At 44.6% G+C, this 20,019-nt stretch overlaps 1 protein-coding gene across 1 annotated transcript in view; it reads right to left on the bottom strand.

The window, feature by feature from the left end:
* Positions 1-20,019, bottom strand: part of ADAMTS3 (ADAM metallopeptidase with thrombospondin type 1 motif 3) — a 140,698-nt gene that overhangs the window by 39,806 nt on the left and 80,873 nt on the right. The window contains exons 5-12 of the mRNA XM_081020700.1: positions 15,734-15,933; positions 12,540-12,623; positions 8,803-8,959; positions 7,914-8,019; positions 6,751-6,894; positions 5,076-5,208; positions 3,031-3,144; positions 877-1,022 (exon numbers count right to left, since the gene is read on the bottom strand). Of these exons, the coding sequence (XP_080876826.1) occupies positions 877-1,022; positions 3,031-3,144; positions 5,076-5,208; positions 6,751-6,894; positions 7,914-8,019; positions 8,803-8,959; positions 12,540-12,623; positions 15,734-15,933 (1,084 nt within the window). The remainder of the gene's footprint in view (positions 1-876; positions 1,023-3,030; positions 3,145-5,075; positions 5,209-6,750; positions 6,895-7,913; positions 8,020-8,802; positions 8,960-12,539; positions 12,624-15,733; positions 15,934-20,019) is intronic.

The following is a 20,019-nucleotide window of genomic DNA, read 5'->3' on the forward strand; positions in this document are numbered from 1 at the left end:
AGTTAGAATGCTTGAAGGTACCTTTTATCATATGTGATGGACTTGTAAGGTGATAAAAGATTTCTGAGAGATGATATATAATGAAATGTGGGAAAACATGTTTAAAATAACTTTTGTGAAGAAACCAGAAGCTTTCTTATGAGGAATTTCAGGTACCAATATTCCAAAGGAACAGAAAAAAAAAACTTTTTATGTATGGAACAACAGCTGCCCAGATGTTACTAGCCCAGAGATGGAAAGAAGACAAGGTCCCTACCAGAGAGTAATGGCAAACCAAGTTGATTGACTGTGCTGAAATGGCAAAACTGAACTAGAAAACTCAGAAACCAAGAGGACAAAAACTTTATAAAAGAATGGGAATTTTTTTATAAGTTATTTAAGAGACCACTGTAAGCAGATGGAAACAATGGCATGATTTTGAATTCACTTGTAGTGTAACAATTACCAAGGATAATATGGATTGATATAAAAGTTAGAGTATGGAAGAATATGCAGTTCTAAATTTCAAAATGGGACCCTATGGAGGCGGTGGGGGGAAGTCCTGAGATTCGGAGGAATCTCTGTATATGGATATATATTTGGATTTTTATAACTTTGTATTTGTGAAACCAAATAACAATATTTCAGAGAGAGAGAGAAAAGACTGCTTGGGGGTGGGTCTAAGCTGGATTGGATCAGACCCCCATTCTCTCCCCTTCCAATCCACAAACCCCATTGATCCATCTCTACACTTGTCTGACTTTTGACCTAGGCAGTCCTGAGTTGTTGTTTTCATTTGAGCCACTGGATATAGTGTTCCTCAGAGGGCACCCTCCTTATATCCACCCCAAGATGTTGTGCGCGCAACAGGTCGCGAGAGAAGCACCGCCGACTCACGCAGGATTGTTGCACAGTCTCGTTCTGAAGCGAACGCCAGTTCCGCATGTCCGAGAGCAGGAGCCAAATTTCGTACAGGCTCCCCAGCTGCCATCTTGCTTCAGCTGGTTGGTGTTTTTCCACATACAGTGACCTTTGTAGCACCACTAAGGGTAAAATGAAAAATGACACTCACACAAAAATTAGACCCTCTGGAGTCCCCTGATCTCTTCACCTGAACTTTAATTGTTAACATAAGAAGAGAGTTGCTGGATCAGGCCAGTGACCCATCTAGTCCAGAATTCTGTTCTGACAGTGGCCAGCCAGATGTCTGTTCTGACAGTGGCCAGCCAGATGTCCGTGAGAAACCTGCAAGCAGATCTGAGCACAAGAGGACTTTCCCCTCCTGTGGTCTCCAGCAACAAATATTCAGAAACATTGCTACCTCCAACGGAGGAGGCAGAGGATAGCCATTGTGGCTTACAAGTTGCGTGGCAAATTCCCGCCCCCAACAGTGGAAATAATGACACAAGACACAATTATTAAGGTTAATGGGCTAAAAATGGCCACAACTTTATTGGTTACAGGTGAAGAACTGTATTGGCTTAGGCATTGGTCCTAACTGACTATATCTGACTTCAGCCCATCTGCTTTAAGTCCGGGAAGGGTTAACCAGCAGTAGGGGGAGTCCTGCTGGAACTCCCCCAGGGTCACCAATAGGGGGCGTGCCTTAGGCCCTCACCTCCCCAGGCTTCGGACAGGGCCACGCCCCCCGGAATCCTTTACCGGACTACCCTTTGATATTTGGGGGAGGTGATGGCGCTACCTCCCCTCTTCCATCTACAGAGCAATACCAATGCCTAACAGCCAATACCCAGAAAGTTGTGACAATTTGCTACAAGGTAGGTGAAAACCAAGTGGCTGGTGCCAATTTGCCAAGTGGAAAAATTCCTACCAGGCCTCTCAACGGCGACCAACCAAGGTCCATAGCAAGGTCAAGGAACGAAAACCTTATAGGGCGGGAGGGTGGAAAAAGCAGGAACAGCTGGCAGGCGGCAAAGAGGGAGATCCCCAGCCATGTCCTGCGTTAAATAGGGCAGGCCACACCCCCTGGCCAGGAGATGACGCGGTTGGGAATCCCACCCCCCAAATCGCGCAGGGGCTGGTTCCAGCAGCTGCGTGCGTGTCGGGGCCGTGACGCCCGCAACCTCACCTCCTCCGTAGGGTGGAAGTGGCTTTATCACAAGCCCTCTCCTTCATGATTTTCTATAAGCCTCTATATTTTCATGTATCAATGAAATTGCTTCACTGTGTATTTTAATTATGTGGGGGGGTTTTCCTGTTAGTATAATTGAGTTTGTATTTAATTAATAATTTATTAACAGTCAATTAATTACCCCAGCCCATGCCTTCATGGTAGGATCTCTGTCGGTGGTCTCCCATGGTTCAAATACATGGGTCATACTCATTAGGAGCTGTGCATTCATTAGGTAAAGGGAACCCTGACAATTAAGTCCAGTTGGGAACGACTCTGGGGTTGCGGCGCTCATCTCGCATTACAGGCCGAGAGAGCCGGTGTTTGTCCGCTTCTGCAGACAGTTTTTCCAGGTCATGTGGCCAGCATGACTAAGCCGCTTCTGGCGAACCAGAGCAGCGCATGGAAATGCCATTTACCTTCCCGCCAGAGTGGTACCTATTTGTCTACTTGCACTTTGACGTGCTTTCGAACTGCTAGGTTGGCAGGAGCTGGGACTGAACAACAGGAGCTCACCCCATCGCGGGGATTCGAACTGCTGACCTTTCGATCGGCAAGCCCAAGTGGCACAGTGGTTTAACCCACAGCACCACTGTGCATTCATTACCGGGGGCCTAATTCTGTAAAAAAACCCACACATAGTTGGAATTAGACAGATCTGCTCCCATTGGTAAAGATTTTATTTATTTATTTATTTATTTATTTATTTATTTATTTATTTCAGCAAGCGTTTTAAGAAAGCCTTTCTGATTTGGTGGTTCTTTGAAACAGATTTTATCCATTGTATCGCTTCTGTAACCTCACCGTAAGCCACTGAAAGCTGCTGTGGTGTATAAGGAGTTGGAAATAAATAAAATCACCTCTGTATCTCTCTGCCTTGAAATGTATTGGGACATATAAACTTGAAGATACATACTCACTTTACTGGGTGCACATTCCGTTCCGTCCAGAGGGGGGCCCTTCTTTGTCTTGCAGAAGTAGGGGTTGTCCGGATGGCTGCACCACAACTGTTTACACGGGTCGAAAGTTCGGAACTAGAAAAAGGGAGATGGCTGGATAAGTTTTTGATCTCACAGAATTATTATTGTTTTATATAAATTTTTATTAGTTTTTTAACATACCATTATCAACAATAATTAACCATACTTTTACATCTTATTCAATTATTTTTGACTTCCATCAGTCCGGTCTGAAAATTTTCCAATCTAATCTCTTAGTATGCATTTCTTATTTTCCCTATTACATTTCAAACTCATAACCAATATCTCTATCTTTTTCTACTTTGTAACACTTCGTATATTTCTCCTTACAAAACTTCTTGTAGTCCTACTAGCGTAATTTGTTGATTACAGTTGCTCTTCAAATAATTCATATACTTCTTCCAATCTTCTTTAAATCTCTGGTCCCGCAGGTTTCGAATGCTTCCTGTCATTTTGTCCACTTCTGCATAGTCCATTAATTTGTCTGCCATTCTTCTTTCGTCGGAATTTCTTCTTGCTTCCATTTCTGGGCTATGATCTCACAGAATTATAGTATTGTAGAGTTGGAAGCGACCCCAAGGGTGATCTTGTTCAATCCCCTGCAGTTCAGGAACCACAACTAAAGTATTAACCTAGTGAATGAACGCACAACCTCTATTTAAAAACAGAGGAGAGCCCACCACCTGGGGGGGGGGGGTAGTCTGTTCCACTATAAAGCAGTACTTATTGTCAGAAAGTGCTTCCTAATTTTTAGCTGGAATCTCCTTTCTTGCAATTTGAGTTAATTGATTTCAGTGCTGCCGTCTGGAGCTGCAGAAAGCAAGCTTGCCCCATCTTCCATATGAAAGCCCTTCAGAAATGAAAGATGGCTATCATATCATTTCTCTTTTCTTTTTTAAAAATTTTTTTACTGGAATTTTATTTACAACATAACATAAACCCCCAATACACAAATCCACCCTCATTAAACATGAACATAACATACAGTGAGTATAACATACAACAATACAAACAACCAAATAAAAGACTTCCTTACTCCTGTACCTGGCCTCCTTATTTACTTCTTAAAAACTGTTTCCTTTATGAATAATTATTAAGATTTTTCTAATTATAACTTAAATATCCACAAAGTCTCCTGCAGATATGAATCGAAACAAGTCCAGGTATGTATTTTAGGGCACTGTTTTGGGAAGTATTCTCTGCATTTTCCCCATGCTTTTTGAAACTCTTGTTTAGTGTGATCTCTAATTGCCTCTGTTAATCTAGCCAGCTCAATATACTCTAGCAGTTTGTCTTGCCATTCCTTTTTTTGCTGGCACAGTTTCTTTTTTTTCCAGTTTTTAGCCATTAGGATCATTGCCACTTCTGTGGCATAGAGGAATATTTTCTGATCTTCTCTTGCTATACCTGTGTCCGTTATCCCTAGTAGAAAAGCTCCTGTATTTGTCATAAAGTTATACTTAAACATTTTTTTAAGCTCGTCATATACTGTGTTCCTTCAGATATTTGAAGAAGATTCATATCACTTCTCAGTCTTCTCTTCTTTAGGCTAAACCCACCTAACTTCCTCAACCATTCCTCTTAAGATTTGCTTTCCAAACCCTGTATCATCCTGGTTGCCCTGCTCTGGGCACATTCCAGCTTATCAATGGTTTGCCCCATTCTCTCCTTTGGGAGGAAAGATGAGATCTAGATTGAATAAATACATGAAGAATCATGACCGACTTGGGCTTACCTTTCATGATCCATAATATAATGAAATATAACAACATAGAAAGCTGCCTTACACCGAGTCAGACCATTGGTCCACCCAACTCAACATTGTCTTCACTGACTTACAAAGACACTCAAGGGTTTCAGACAGGTTTCCAAATCTACATGGATGCCATTGGGGATTGACCCGAGTTCTGCATGCAAAACTGGGATCTTTCAATAGTTCAGTGGTTTGGTCCGGTTTTACTTTCTAGAATTCGCTTTGGACATACCGCTGTGCACATTTTGTAGCCCACTCCAAAATCAAAACGGCACTGTTCATCCATGGAATAATTGATCCCTGGCAGGTCAGGAAGTTTGGGCCAATCGTGTTCAAAGGGATCATCAAGTAGGCAGTCATAGGAGCTATTGCAGAAACGAAGGAGAAGAGAGTCATCTGCTGGATATGCATAAACCACAGCTTATAACAGAGGGCCTTTTCAGTGGTGGCACCCACCCTGTGGAATGCCCTCCCATCAAATGTCAAGGAAATAAACAACTATATGACTTTTAGAAGACATCTGAAAGCAGCCCTGTTTAGGGAAATTTTTAATGTTTGATGTTTTATCATGTTTTTAATGTTCTGTTGGGAGCTGCCCAGAGTGGCTGGGGTATAAATATATTATTATTATTATTAAATTAATATTTACTCCCACTGAGTTTAAGTAAGGAGGGCATTCCTTATCCACAGCCCATCTTTCAATCTGTTTAGCGGTTCTCAACCTGTGGGTCCCCAGATGTTGTTGGACTACAACTCCCATCATCCCTGAGCTCTGGCCTTGCTGGATAGGGGTGATGGAAGTTGTAGTTCAACAACATCTAGAGACCCACAGGTTGAGAAAGGCTGGACGGCATCAAGTAAGAGATAACAGAGATTCTTTCTGCCTATGAACACTTGGTGACCAACACCAGAGGGCACTGCAGGGCCGATAAACTTTTGAGCAAACATATTCAGTTCAAATGCACTGGGATTGCAGAACTTGAGTTTATCAATGCTGGCAACAGCAGTTCTTGAATTAAAGATATTGGTGGTTCTTGCCCTGCAAAGAGTAAACATTCTCCCGTTTGCCTTATTGTGTTTGGGATCTCTCAGGCTGATTTGAAAGGGGGCTGGTAGGCCCTTCGGATTGTTTGCTGTCTCCCAATTTCTGTTTCCAGTCAGGCACCCCATTTCCCAGTTCACTAAGCCCCCTAACTCTGAGACTAACAGAAGGGCATGTCTGTGACAACTGATGTTACTGAAGCACACATTTCTTAATGTTCATGTAAAATACAAGGGAGAAGGGAGGAGAATAAAGGTTCATTGGTGGTGGTGGAGAAGGGGATCATTTCCCAAAGACAAAAGGATCCCAATTGATTGGGCTCATAATAAACCAGGGATAGCCATCTGCAGCCCTCCAGATGTTACTGAACTACAACTCCCATGAGCCACAGTCAGCATGCCTAACATCGGGGATGATGGGAGATGCAGTTCAGCACCATCTGGAAAGCCACAGTTAAGCCACCCCTGGAATATCAAACAAGGCATTTTCCATGAGGGGCGGCCCCACCACTATCCACCCCAAAACATCAGGTGCATCAGGTGCTTTGCTATTGACCTTTAAAAATGCATTAACTGCATGTCAAAATTAGAACAATGAATCTCCATGTCTGTGCACCAATGTCCTTTGCTGTGTGTCACTATGAAGGAAGAGAGGGCCAGGGTTGTTCTTCTTGGTCCTGCTGTTGACCTGCCTTCTGCAACCCATTGTTTCCTCCTGATTCAGTTCTTAAAGCTTCCAAGCCAGATCTGAGACTTTGCCTGGACACTAGCCAAACTTTGGCTTTCCTCATGTGCGCTCCCTAGTCTTGCTCCAGGTATTTAGTGCCTGTTCATACAGCATATGCTGACCACCGGTTGGTCCTTACTGTATGTATCTTTTGACTTCTTGGCCACTGCATCGGGACCAGTGGTATCGATGGAACGCTGCTTGCACCAGGGGAGCCATGACACTCCCCATTGCTGTCTCATCCCCACACCGGTTCCCTTGTCCGTCATGCTCCATTCCCAACCTGAAATCAGAGACCAGCATGATGGAATTAATTGGGGCCAAGAGTGGAGGAGGTTGAAACCATATTTCACACAAAAAATGACTTAGATCAGCTTCTCTTTTACTCTGATAAATTTTACCAGCCTGGTCTAGGTAGCTCAGGGATGGAGAGCCCTGTGGCTTTTCAGATTCTGCAGGACAAATATTCCCATCATGCTTGACCATTGGTCATACTGAGTTGGGCTGATGGGAGCCGGAGTTCAACAATATCTGTAGTACTACACATCTCAACCCTTCCTAAGCTCCTTCAATTCCAGGTTTTCTAGAAGGGAAAGCATGACAGCCATTGTAGTCTGAATTTCACAGACCCAGGTCCATCATTAGGACTCCATTGCAATTGAAAACCAGGGTCTGTGTTGGACTGCTTTAGACAGACATTTGGAAGGCTGGTCTAGGATCCTTCTCCCTGAACACTGGTGGGTGGTTCATTAGGGTGCAAGAAGCATTGTCCTACCAGCCTCAGTCTGCCCCAGCTGCTAACCCTCAGGGGTGAGGAACATTTTTGGCCTTGCAGATCATTTTTTTTATTTCTCCCCCTTCTTCCCAAGAGGACTAACTTTGACAGGTGGATGGCTGGATGCCATTGTGACATCAGATGACTGATAGGTGGGCATCCTGGTAGGTGGGAGGGTCTGCTTCACCATCACATTCTCTTCAAGGAACATGATGGTGAAGCAGCACCCAGCAGGAATATAACCCTCCCATCAATGATGCCAGCTGATGGGCAGTTTGGTGTGGTTGGAGGGAAATGGCCTTACTGGCCAACTTGGACACCCTGGTGGGCCAAGACTGGCCAGTAGGCCAGTGATTCCCTAGCATAAGGACATAAGAAGGACCCTATTGGATCTCATCCAGTCCTGCATCTTTCTTCTCCTAGTGGCCAACCAGATTTCCATGGGAAGCCCACAACGATGACCTGAGTGCTCCTTGCACTTGTGATTCCCAACAAGTGGAATTCAGAGGCATACTACTGGGACTTACACGTGGCCAGTTTCATGGGCGACCACAAAAGCTGAAGAAAATCCATCTTCATGGTTAAGAGTGCAGCTTCTGACAGGATGGCACATGCCTGTTACTGGAGCATAGCCTGTTGAAAATGTAAAAGATTTGGATTTTAAAAATAAAACAAAGCACTGTTTGTTAGCCCTCCGTGGCTACAGCTATATCGTCAAGCCTTAACCTACTGACAGAACAGAATTGTCAACAGTGCAGAAGGAGACATTTCTTTACAGTTCTGTGCAAAAGAAAAAGAGAGATTTCCGGTTGCATCATATGAAAATAGCTAGCTGCCTTATAATGTGTGTATGTAGCTTAGAATTGTGGCAGTGACTCTCCATGGTTTCTAGCAGGGATCGTGCCCAGCCCTACGCAGAGATTGAACCTAGGACCTTCAGCATGCAAAGCCTTCCCCAAACCCTTTATTTACCTTTCTATTGCACACTTTCTTCCCTTACTCCATCTCCTTCTGAGTAGGAAGGAACCTTAAAGAAAAATGGCTACTAGAAACCAGGGGGTGTGATTGCCATTCACCATCAGAGTAACATGAAGCCAGGAGAGATTCAGGAAACCTTTACAACCCATTCCTAGCTTCTAAATACGTTCTTTTAATAACTGTTAGAAGTTCTCTAGTTTTATTTCATAAACCTAGTGGAGTAATAATAATAATTGGGAGAGAAATTGCTGAACACATTCCCCAGCAGGGATAGATTGAGTTACTAAACTTTGACCAACTCTGAATAAAGAAAGAAGAAATGACTTGTGAATTCTGGCTGGATTCCACTTGCCCGAATCAAGTAAGTTGAATCTTGAAAACAGCCAACACAGCAAAATACTTGTTGAAAAAGAAAAAGAAAAGTCTTGGTTGCGCTACCTTGCATTCCAGCTGGTCCAAAATCTTGCCTGGTTAGGAATATGGCATGATCGTGGTGCTCCGAGTGGCTGGAGTCTGCTTTCTGTTGCTGATATGCCCAGCGGCAAACATTCTCCAGGCTCCGGGATGGATTTCCTCGTTCAATAAGGCTGATGGACTGAGTAAGAATGTGATATATGTTAGATGGATCTGATCACAAGAGGAGAGATTGCTGCTGGTCAGGCCAGGCCCCAGCACTCAGCATGGCAGACCAAATGATGTGGCTCTGGAGAGCCCTGCAGTGGTGATATTCTGGACCCCTTGTCATTTCATTCTATTCTAGAAAAAAATAAGATGGCACCAACTGCAGGTGATAGCTCAGTTTGCAAGAGTGTGGTGCTGATAATGCCAAGGTTGCAGGTTCGATCCCTGTATGGGACAGCTGCATATTCAGGTTGGACTAGATGATCCTTCCAAATCCATGATTCTATGAATATATGAATCTATTCTATGATTCTATGCTTCACCTGGCACATGGCCTCATGGTGAGGGGCTGCACGTGATTGCCCCACCCCACTACTCTACAGGTGTGGGGAACTTCAAGGACTGAATCTGGACCTTTATGCCTCTCTGTTTGCCCCTTGGATCTCTCCCCAGGACACACCCCTTATCCTTGAGCCACACTCCTCACTGACCCCAAGTGTTTTTGCCTTGATGGAACGTGTCCTTGAAATCTGATAAAGCTTTTTGCTCCCCTGGATGGAGGTTGGAGAGCAGAAACTAGGCTACTGTTGCCTCACAAGCTGAGGAGACCTGGACAAATCATCATCATCATCATCATCATCATCATCATCATCATATTTATACCCCGCCCATCAGGCTGGGTTTCCCCAGACACTCTGGGCGGCTTTCAGCACATCTAAAAACATAAGACATCAAACATTAAAAACTTCCTGAAACAGGGCTGCCTTCAGATGCTTTCTAAAAGTTGTGTAGTTCTTTATCTCCTTGATATCTGATGGGAGGGCATTTTACAGGGAGGGCACCAATACTGAGAAGGCCCTCTGCCTGGTTCCCTGTAACTTCACATCTCGCAGTGAGGAAACCGCCAGAAGGCCCTTGGAGGTGGACCTGGGTGGAGGGTGGAGGCACTCCTTCAGTTGTACTGAAGGTATACACAGATGCCCTTTTCAGTGGCAGCCCTGTCAGGTCAGAACATCTGCCCTCAGTTGCATAAATGAAAGACGGAACTCTGTGTATAGTTAAAATATAATAAAATACTACTGGTAGTATTTTGGATCTTCTGCTATAAACACTCTCTTTTTTCTGGCTCAAGGCAGTCAGATCTGCTTGTTGTAGCTGCATATTAGAAACTTTGCAGAAGACATTATCTCTGATGTTTATATTCTTCACCCCAGTAATGAATTGGGGGCTATCCTTTTCTCTGAGGGAGAAGCCATGTGCAGAACAAATGCTCAATGAGTGAGACAGTCTCAGAACCAGGACAATTGTGGCTGCACAGCTGGGCTTGCTTACATTCCCAACTGCTGGGGGAGAAGAGGCAACCCTCTGGAAAATAAATCTGAGGCCAATGACACGCACAGAGCAGCCAGCATTTCTTGCCGGGTGCTTGAAGCAGCAGTGTTGTGCACTCAGATGAAAAGGCAATAAATATTTATTAGTGCTCTAGGTTATTGATGAAGTGGTCCTTCCACCCACCCAAGAAGAATATTTATTAGCACTTAAGGATATTAATGAAGCAGTCCTTTCACCCACCCAAGAAGCATTATACTGTCCAACTAAGTGATAGAATAATGATATATACAAATGACTGCTGTGTATAGCCGTTTATAGCTATAGAACCAAGCCTGCTTTTTCTTTGTCTTTTTGGAGAAAGAGGAGCAGTAGCGTCATAAAGAGAACCCTGGCAGCCAAACTACAGATTATGCAGAAGGGGTGGCAAAATTATGAACTTCAGTGTCGAGGAGTATATGTTTGAGAGAGAGAGAGACCAGTCCCTCTAATATCAAACAAAAGTGGTGAGTGCCAACAGAATTGTAGCCAAAATAAAGCTGAGAAACTGGAGTGAGGTGTCAGTATGCTGGAAGGATTCCTAAGTACAATCTAGATGATCTAGATATCAATATTGATATTGATATAGATGAGATAATCTACAGAGCCAAGCCATACCTCTAACCCATGGGTAGGCAAACTAAGGCCCGGGGACTGCATCTGGCCCAATCACCTTCTAAATCTGGCCCACGGACGGTCCAGGAATCAGCTTGTTTTTACATGAGTAGAATGTGTCCTTTTATTTAAAATGCATCTCTGGGTTATTTATGGGGCCTGCCTGGTGTTTTCACATGAGTAGAATGTGTGCTTTTGTTTAAAATGCATCTCTGGGTTATTTGTTCGGCATAGGAATTCGTTCATCCCCCCCTCCAAAAAAAATACAGTCCGGCCCCCCACAAGGTCTGAGGGACAGTGGACTGGCCCCCTGCTGAAAAAGTTTGCTGACCCCTGAGTCTGACCTGTCTCCCCAGGCCACAGTCTTCACTTATCCTGCTCACACCCTCTTTGAATGTTTTTGCCTACGTGGAATGTGCTTTTGAATTCTGCTAATGCCTCTCAACTCCCCAGATGGAGGGGAATATCTTTAGAAAGTAGCCTTCAGGACATAGGTAGAATTCACCTTTGCTGCCCCACCCACTTTTGCCCCTGGCTCCGCCCATCACTGACTCATGGCCCCTGGAAGGGAATGCATCCTTAAGGCTGAAAAGGTTTCCCCACCCATGACTTAAAGGATGATAATTTGAAGGTATCGCTGGGTTTTCAGAAGCTGACTGCCACTAGATGGCAAAAGAGACTTGGTCTGCTCAGTTTACTCTCCTGCCAAAATCCTCCTAAAGAGAAGTGACAGGATGCAGACCAGGGCTGTGATTTTGTGGGGTGCAAGATGGGGGAGATCTGAATCAGAAACCGAGAGGAGAATTCAGATTCCGGAGACTCTCAGCTTTCAACTTTAAAATCAAGTTTCTAGTCCTTGTGATTGAATTTATTTATTTTAAAAGTGTTTGCAGAATGCCAACTGAAGTCTCAGGAGCAAAAAGAGGTGGTTTGGTGGAATTTCTAGTGACCTGGTACATGCCCTTTCAATGTTTCAATGTTAAGCTACTTTAGCAGTCCAAATGACTACAGTACTGAAGTTAAAAATTTGCAAAGCAATTGCTGGGTAAATCATGCAAAGTAAGAGGAATCACAATGAAGTGTTTTATTTGCATCATTCCGGTGGTTGCAGATTTCAGCTACTTCTGTGCACAGGATTTGGGCTTCCTTGAGTGCAGAACTTTCCCTTAAAAAAATTAAAAAGAAGCCACACGGAATAACCCCAGACTCTATTTGTTCAACCAAAACAGAAAAATGCAAGGCAAAGGATAATAATGAAAAGATATGTTAGATTCTAGAATGTTGCTCCATTTGCTTTCTTCTTCCAGGCTCAGAATTAAAGCAAACATGATAAGGACACAGACCTTGCTTATCACCTGAGGATTAAGGCAGGATTTCAACCAGCCCGCAGAGGTGGCCGTTGCTGCAGCAGCAACTCTCTCTCCTCATTACTCTTCTTCATACACACACAACAAAGAATCCACACACATGTGATGTCTTCGTACAGGAAGCACACATAGTAACATCTCACCTTCCAAAAGCAATTTGGATGAGAATGGAGATAGAAGGGACCATTCACTTGGTTTTCTTACCTTGGTGTAGCCCAACATCATCATGCGAACCAGAACAACGTTTATGTGGACTCCCAGGGATTCATCCTGGTAAATTTCATTCACCTAAAAGAGAGAGGCAGAGAAGGTGAAACCTGAACAGTCACAAATCCAAAGTTTGATTCAGTTGACAATTAAAAAGGTAAAGGTACCCCTGCCCGTACGGGCCAGTCGTGACCGACTCTGGGGTTGCGTGCTCATCTCGCTTAAGAGGCCAGGAGCCAGCGCTGTCTGAAGACACTTCGGGGTCACGTGGCCAGCTTGATGAAGCTGCTCTGGCGAGCCAGCACCAGTGCAGCGCACGGAAATGCCGTTTACCTTCCCGCTATAAAGCGGTACCTATTTATCTACTTGCACTTAGGGGTGCTTTCGAACTGCTAGGTGGGCAGGAGCTGGGACCGAACGGCGGGAGCTCACCCCGCCACGGGGATTCGAACCGCCGACCATATGATCGGCAAGTCAATTAAATTAAAGTAATCGACAATTAAAAGGACAACTCAATTTCTACTTTCCAAAACAGTGCACGATGGAACAGTGGGATTTTGCAACTGTGTCAAAGGGAGGATAAATGCATCAAGCTGGTGCGTGCTGCTTCTTAAAAATCTGCACTCCAAATGAGTATTCCTTCTCCTTAGTTTATATCAGTGGTTCCCAAAGTGCTTCCTTCTGGGGGGGATGACCTAGGGGGGCACTAAGAGACAAAGGGGGCAGCAAAGGATGCTGAAGTGAAAATAACTTTTCAGGCACTGGAAAGCTGACATCACTGGATAAAGTTCATCTATTTTGTTAAATTAATTAAACTAAATAGTTTTAATCGGATTTTGAATCAATGTGCAATTACCATATTGGCCCGAATACAAGGCACACTCCCCCCTCCCCCCAAAAAAAATTCCGACCGTGAAAAGTTAAAGTGTGGCTTAAATTTGCGACCTTACAAAAATTGACTTTTACGATATCGCTGTTGGGTTTTCTTCTACATTGGCCGTTTACAGGTGTGAGCCCTTGCAGAATTTTAAGGCAGCAGCTTATATTCAGGTATTGTCTTTTTTTATTCCCCCCCCCCTTGAATTTTAAAGGTGCGGCTTATTTGGGGGTGCGGCTTATATTCAGGCCAATACGGTAATTGCTACTGCAATTAATATTTTATTATATTATTATCTTCCTTAGTGGGTCATGCAGAATGCGATTCTGAATAAATGCCTTTTATGGTGTATGGGGGATGAGCGTATGGAACCAAGGGGGTGGAAAGTCAAAAAATTTTGGGAATCATTGGTTTATACGAACTTTTCATGATCCCTTGTCCTTCCCACTAGCTTCACATGTTCTGAGTTTTCCTTGTGCCTTTGCATAGTACGTGGGATTACACCAAAATATTTCAGGTACCTGGAAGAACCAAGACCCCTGCTGTCTCCCGTGTCCCACTAATACGGTTTTGGGGAGGAAAATTCAATTTAGTTCACTAATTCACACTTTCTTTCTTTTCTATTCTATCCATATTTTATTGTTGAAAGGGCATTGTCAGATGAGCTTTTGATCACATTTGATGAAACTTCTTCATATCCCTCTGTGTCAGTTCTGCTATGGTGAAGCATTTTGTTTCAGGTACCAGAATTTAGGGGGATACATAAAGTCAAGAAGCTACATCTGAACCAGTGCAACAAGACTGTCCACCACCTCCCTAGCATAGGGAGGGTATCATTTGGTGCCTCACTGCAGGCATCAAAATGTCTTGGGCCAGCTCCACCATTCATTTTCTCATTGCTTTGGGATCCTCTTACATTGCCAGCTATCATCTCATCCCTGTTCCAGCTGCTGAAGAGACAAGCCATTTAAACAAAACAAAAAGCAAAACTGAACAATGACTTATCTCTTCAGCAGCAAGAACAGAGGCTATGGAAATGATCTGAAAAGATCCTGCTAATTCACACTTTCTGTAAAAACATGGGGCTGGATTCAGTTTTACAAGCAATTTTACTTTTCCTAGATTTCTTGGAGGCTATCCATTTCTCTCAGGCTCACAGATTGCCAAAGCCTTTTAAATGCTTCAGCTGAGCGTGGTTTTGAAAGGCTCATGAAAAATTGACACAGGTCATCCTCTCAAAGATGCAGACACATTGATCTCCCTCCTTCGCTTACAAAGCACTTTTTGGGGGTTGTGAGGGCAGAGGAAGGGGAATAGAGTTGTAAATGAGGCTGCCTGTTGGCAAGAAAGAAAGACATGTGCCCTAAGGGACAGACGGCACTGAAGCATTTATACAGGGCCGGCTCTATCATTAGGCAAAGTGAGGCAATTGCCTCTTGCACCACATGCTTGCGAGCAGTGGCTGAAGCCCCCCTGGTGTTGCTCCAAAGCGCCCTGGCCTTTTTCCTCTGCATGCTAATGCCCTGCCCTTGTCTCCCAAAACTATCCTGCTGCCTCAGGTGCAGGGCAGGATGCTGGTCCAAACTGCCTCTCTACAGGAAATGGGGAGGAAGTCGCATTTTTGCCTCAGGCAACAAAATGGCTTGTGCCAGATCTGCATCTTTGGATCACAGATTTAATTTTTGCTAGTTTTTATTTTTATTTTTATGCATGTTATAGTTAATATGATGTTTATTTAAGGTGCAGTCAGATATGGGGAATATTGTGCTAGTTTTCCCGCTTATAATGCTAGCAGGTCTGTTCTGTTTTCTGATGTATTATGGCACTGTGCCATTTTGAGGGATATATTGGCTATGTCATCCTAAATTTCATTCACGCTAGCGGGCATGATGTGAAATAACAAATGATGTCTTTGGACAAGAGAAACCAGTAGGAGAACACTTCACTCTCCCAGGAAATTCAATACAAAATCTCAAAGCAGCTGTCTTTGAAAAGAATTTCAGAAATAGAGTTGAAAGCACTGGTGTGCTTTCAAACTGCTAGGTTGGCAGGAGCTGGGACAGAGCAGCGGGAGCTCACCCCATTGCGGGGATTCAAACCACCGACCTTCTGATCAGCAAACCCAAGAGGCTCAGTGGTTTAGACCACAGCGCCACTTGCGTCCCTTAGTTCCTTGACTTCATCCCCCTCCCCACCTCTATGCTTCAGAATACATCTGCAAAATGCCCTACCAGTTGAGGAGAGCGGGAGTTAGTCCTGAGTACTGGAAGAAAAAACATGCTTCCCGGAACAACTACAGAGGGAGAGAACTCACTATATTCATCAGGGTGAGGAGGTAGTTCTGAACGTGTTCTTTGCCATGGAATCGGACGACGGAATCATCCACTCCCAGAAGCACCTCGATGTTGTAGTGATTGTCACCAGCATTCCGGCGCTGCCTCAGCGTCTCATTCAGCCGTTGCTCTACGCTTGCATACATAGAGTCGAGACTGGGACGCCCCCCAAGGCCAGATTCTAAGGGGAAATAAAAGCACAGGTTCCATTGTTATAATTCATTTCCTACTTTGCCTAGAATTTCCCAGGGGGTTTCAAGTGCCCCTTGACATCCTTTAGTTACAGAAGCCATACCATAAATTACACATAGACCCCGACCATCTTTCCTGCAAGCTCAGCTAGAAAACAATGTTGGAAACTCATATGACGTTGCTGAATGCCTTCCAGTAGAAGGACCATATCTCAGTGGTAGAGAATCTGTTTTTCAATCCCTGGAATCTGCAGGTAGGTCTGTGAATGCCCCAAGCATGAAACGTTAGAGAGCTGCTGCCACTCAGTATAGGTGGATCATTTCAAGAAACATAATTTTGTCCTGTGCAGTTTTGGCCTCTACAACAGTGTTCCAACCTGAGCTCTTGTGGCCACTGTTTTCTCTGCTTGCCTGGACATCACTGTGTTTGCAGGACGGGCACCTCTATAGGGTCTCTATTAAGTTCTGAATGTGTTCTGCAGCTTCCAGGGCACTGGGAACCATGGGAAATGTTCTTTCCTATGATTCCCAGCATCACAGAACGATTCCAAGCAGCATATTTGGATGCTTCAATCACCTAAGGCCTAACAAGCTATCATCGTAGCCTTCACCTCCAATTTTTTTTTGGGGGGGGGGAAGTAATGGGGGAGTACAGGGGTGCCAACTTGAATAAAATATTAGGCGGCCCAGGTAAGTCCCACCCCACATAACTGATCACATGATGCAGAATGCACACACCATTTAAATGACAATTCCTGTCAACTTGGCGGGGCACCCTCAAATATTGTATTGTGGGAGCGAAGGGACCTTGGCCCCTAGGAGTTGGCTCCTATGGGGAAGTAACCCACCTAGTCATTAAAAAAAAAAAAATAGCGCCAAGATTGTCCATTCCCAGAATTAGTCACTTGTGAATTGGATGGCCATTTTATTTTTCAGGGAATCAATATTCACCGCTGATTCCACATTCCCTTTTAAAATAATAAACCCACTACATGTGGTGTAGTGGTTAGAGTATTCGGCCAGGACCTCGGAGACCAGGGTTCAAATCCCCACTCAGCCAAATGAAGTTCACCGGGTGAAATTGGGGCAGCCAAGGACTCTCAGCCAAACCTACCTCACAGCGTTGTTGTGAGGATTAAAAGGGGAAGAAGCACGAATGCCACCTTGAGCATGACACAGGGTTCTGTCTTGGGCCCGGTCTTATTCAACATCTTTATCAACGACTTGGATGATGGACTCAAGGGCATCCTGATCAAATTTGCAGATGACACCAAATTGGGAGGGGTGGCTAACACCCCAGAGGACAGGATCACACTTCAAGACGACCTTGACAGATTAGAGAACTGGGCCAAAACAAACAAGATGAATTTTAACAGGGAGAAATGTAAAGTATTGCACTTGGGCAAAAAAAATGAGAGGCACAAATACAAGATGGGTGACACCTGGCTTGAGAGCAGTACATGTGAAAAGGATCTAGGAGTCTTGGTTGACCACAAACTTGACATGAGCCAACAGTGTGACGCGGCAGCTAAAAAAGCCAATGCAATTCTGGGCTGCATCAATAGGAGTATAGCATCTAGATCAAGGGAAGTCATAGTGCCACTGTATTCTGCTCTGGTCAGACCTCACCTGGAGTACTGTGTCCAGTTCTGGGCGCCACAGTTCAAGAAGGACACTGACAAACTGGAACGTGTCCAGAGGAGGGCAACCAAAATGGTCAAAGGCCTGGAAACGATGCCTTATGAGGAACGGCTAAGGGAGCTGGGCATGTTTAGCCTGGAGAAGAGGAGGTTAAGGGGTGATATGATAGCCATGTTCAAATATATAAAAGGATGTCACATAGAGGAGGGAGAAAGGTTGTTTTCTGCTGCTCCAGAGAAGCGGACACGGAGCAATGGATCCAAACTACAAGAAAGAAGATTCCACCTAAACATTAGGAAGAACTTCCTGACAGTAAGAGCTGTTCGACAGTGGAATTTGCTGCCAAGGAGTGTGGTGGAGTCTCCTTCTTTGGAGGTCTTTAAGCAGAGGCTTGACAACCATATGTCAGGAGTGCTCTGATGGTGTTTCCTGCTTGGCAGGGGGTTGGACTCGATGGCCCTTGTGGTCTCTTCCAGCTCTATGATTCTATGATTCTATGATTCTATGTTTGAGGAAAAGGTGGGTTGTGTGTGCAGAAAATTAATAATAACTAGTAGAGGGAATTTAACCAAAGTTCTGAAACTTGCACAACTCCTTCCAGTGAGCAGCTGCAGTGCCTTGCTCAGTATTGGAGAATATTCTCTCTCTCTCTCCTAAAATTCATCTCAGTAGCTCAACAACACATAAGTAACCCTCCTTCCTTCACCACATCAAACAGTGAGACTTCCCTCACACCGTGAGCCCTTGCGGGTGAGAAACCCTGCCTAGCAAACAAGCTCTACAATTTGACCTCCGCTTCTTTGCAGGGCTCAAGAATGCAAAGGCTGTGATAGCACACAAGTGGGAAATTCATACCCCTGGCTCCCATTTCTAAAAATTGCTCCTCCTGGCAAGGGTGGGTGGTTTTCTTTCGGGTTTTCTTTTTTTCTTTTTTGGAGTGCCACGTCCAATGGAAATATACAGTCATGTCATCATATCGTTATGCCCGTTGCATGAATGGAATAGTCTGAATCGGCAGGTCAGCAGGGGAGAAAAAGGGCCGTCTGCTCCGCACAGGGCCCATGGGCTTGGCTGTCATTTCCCTCTTTAAATAAGTGGTTTTGTGGTCAGGAGTAAGTGGAGAATCTTCCTTTCTGTGTGTGAAAGGGGCAGGGAGAAACACTTTCTTTCCCCAAATATCCAGCTTGTTCCTGGACTGTGGATTTGCAGGTTAAAAAGCATCCTCATTGCCTGCTTTTTCCCTGCATGAAATATTCAGGATCTTAATTTACATCCCCGGCAAATGGACAGGTACAGCCATCTGCTTACAGGAGGGGGGGGGGAAGGTTTAGCCCGTGGCAAAAGCACCATAGCAGGGCTCATCAGACTTTATGCACAGTTAAACAATGGAGGCAGAGATGGCCAACAACCTGTTGTTGTTGTTTAGTCGTTTAGTCGTGTCCGACTCTTCGTGACCCCATGGACCAGAGCACACCAGGCACTCCTGTCTTCCACTGCCTCCCGCAGTTTGGTCAAACTCGTGCTGGTAGCTTCGAGAACACTGTCCAACCATCTCATCCTCAGTCATCCCCTTCTCCTTGTGCCCTCAATCTTCCCCATCATCAGGGTCTTTTCCAGGGAGTCTTCTCTTCTCATGAGGTGGCCAAAGTATTGGAGCCTCAGCTTCAGGATCTGTCCTTCCAGTGAGCACTCAGGGCTGATTTCCTTCAGAATGGAGAGGTTTGATCTTCTAGCAGTCCATGGGACTCTCAAGAGTCTCCTCCAGCACCAGAATTCAAAAGCATCAATTCTTTGGTGATCAGCCTTCTTTATGGTCCGGCTTTCACTTCCATAATCACTACTGGGAAACCATAGCTCTAGATGGTTTTAAAAGAGGGTTGTTTTTCATGAGCCATCCTCAAGTAGCAAGTTTTGCCTGCCAGCCACCCACAGAACTGGCAAATCAGATGCAGTATTATCTGGGATAAAAAGAATGCAAGCACCCGGCAGAAGGTGGGATCCTCTCTTCCCAATCTGCTTGCTAACCTGCAACCTTCTGCACGCCAAGCAGATGCTCTGCCACAGAGCTGCTGCCAAAAGCTATTTTTTAAAGTTTCCGTTACCTGTAGCAAATCTGTTTGAAGCAGACATGCTAATCTCATGTAATCTCATTCTGAAATTAGCCGGGTCATTCTCATCTTTGTGTCTCTTGCAGCCTGGCTTCCTTGGCTTTACAGTGGTGTGGCACGTAACACCACTGCCAGCCACATTTTTTTCTATGAAGAAACTGTGCTGATTTAAAGACGATCCTTAAGAGGTCATTCACTCACCTTCAAAAATTCAGTTCCTTTACTGGGGAACACACACACACACACACACCAGTTTTTAACCTTTTTGGTGTTTTACGATTTCAGTTATAGTAAGTGATTAAAGGAACCTTGTTTAAAACAAGGCTA

This window comes from Podarcis pityusensis (assembly GCF_964106645.2).
Source record: "Podarcis pityusensis genome assembly, chromosome: 9".
Lineage (NCBI taxonomy): Eukaryota > Metazoa > Chordata > Lepidosauria > Squamata > Lacertidae > Podarcis > Podarcis pityusensis.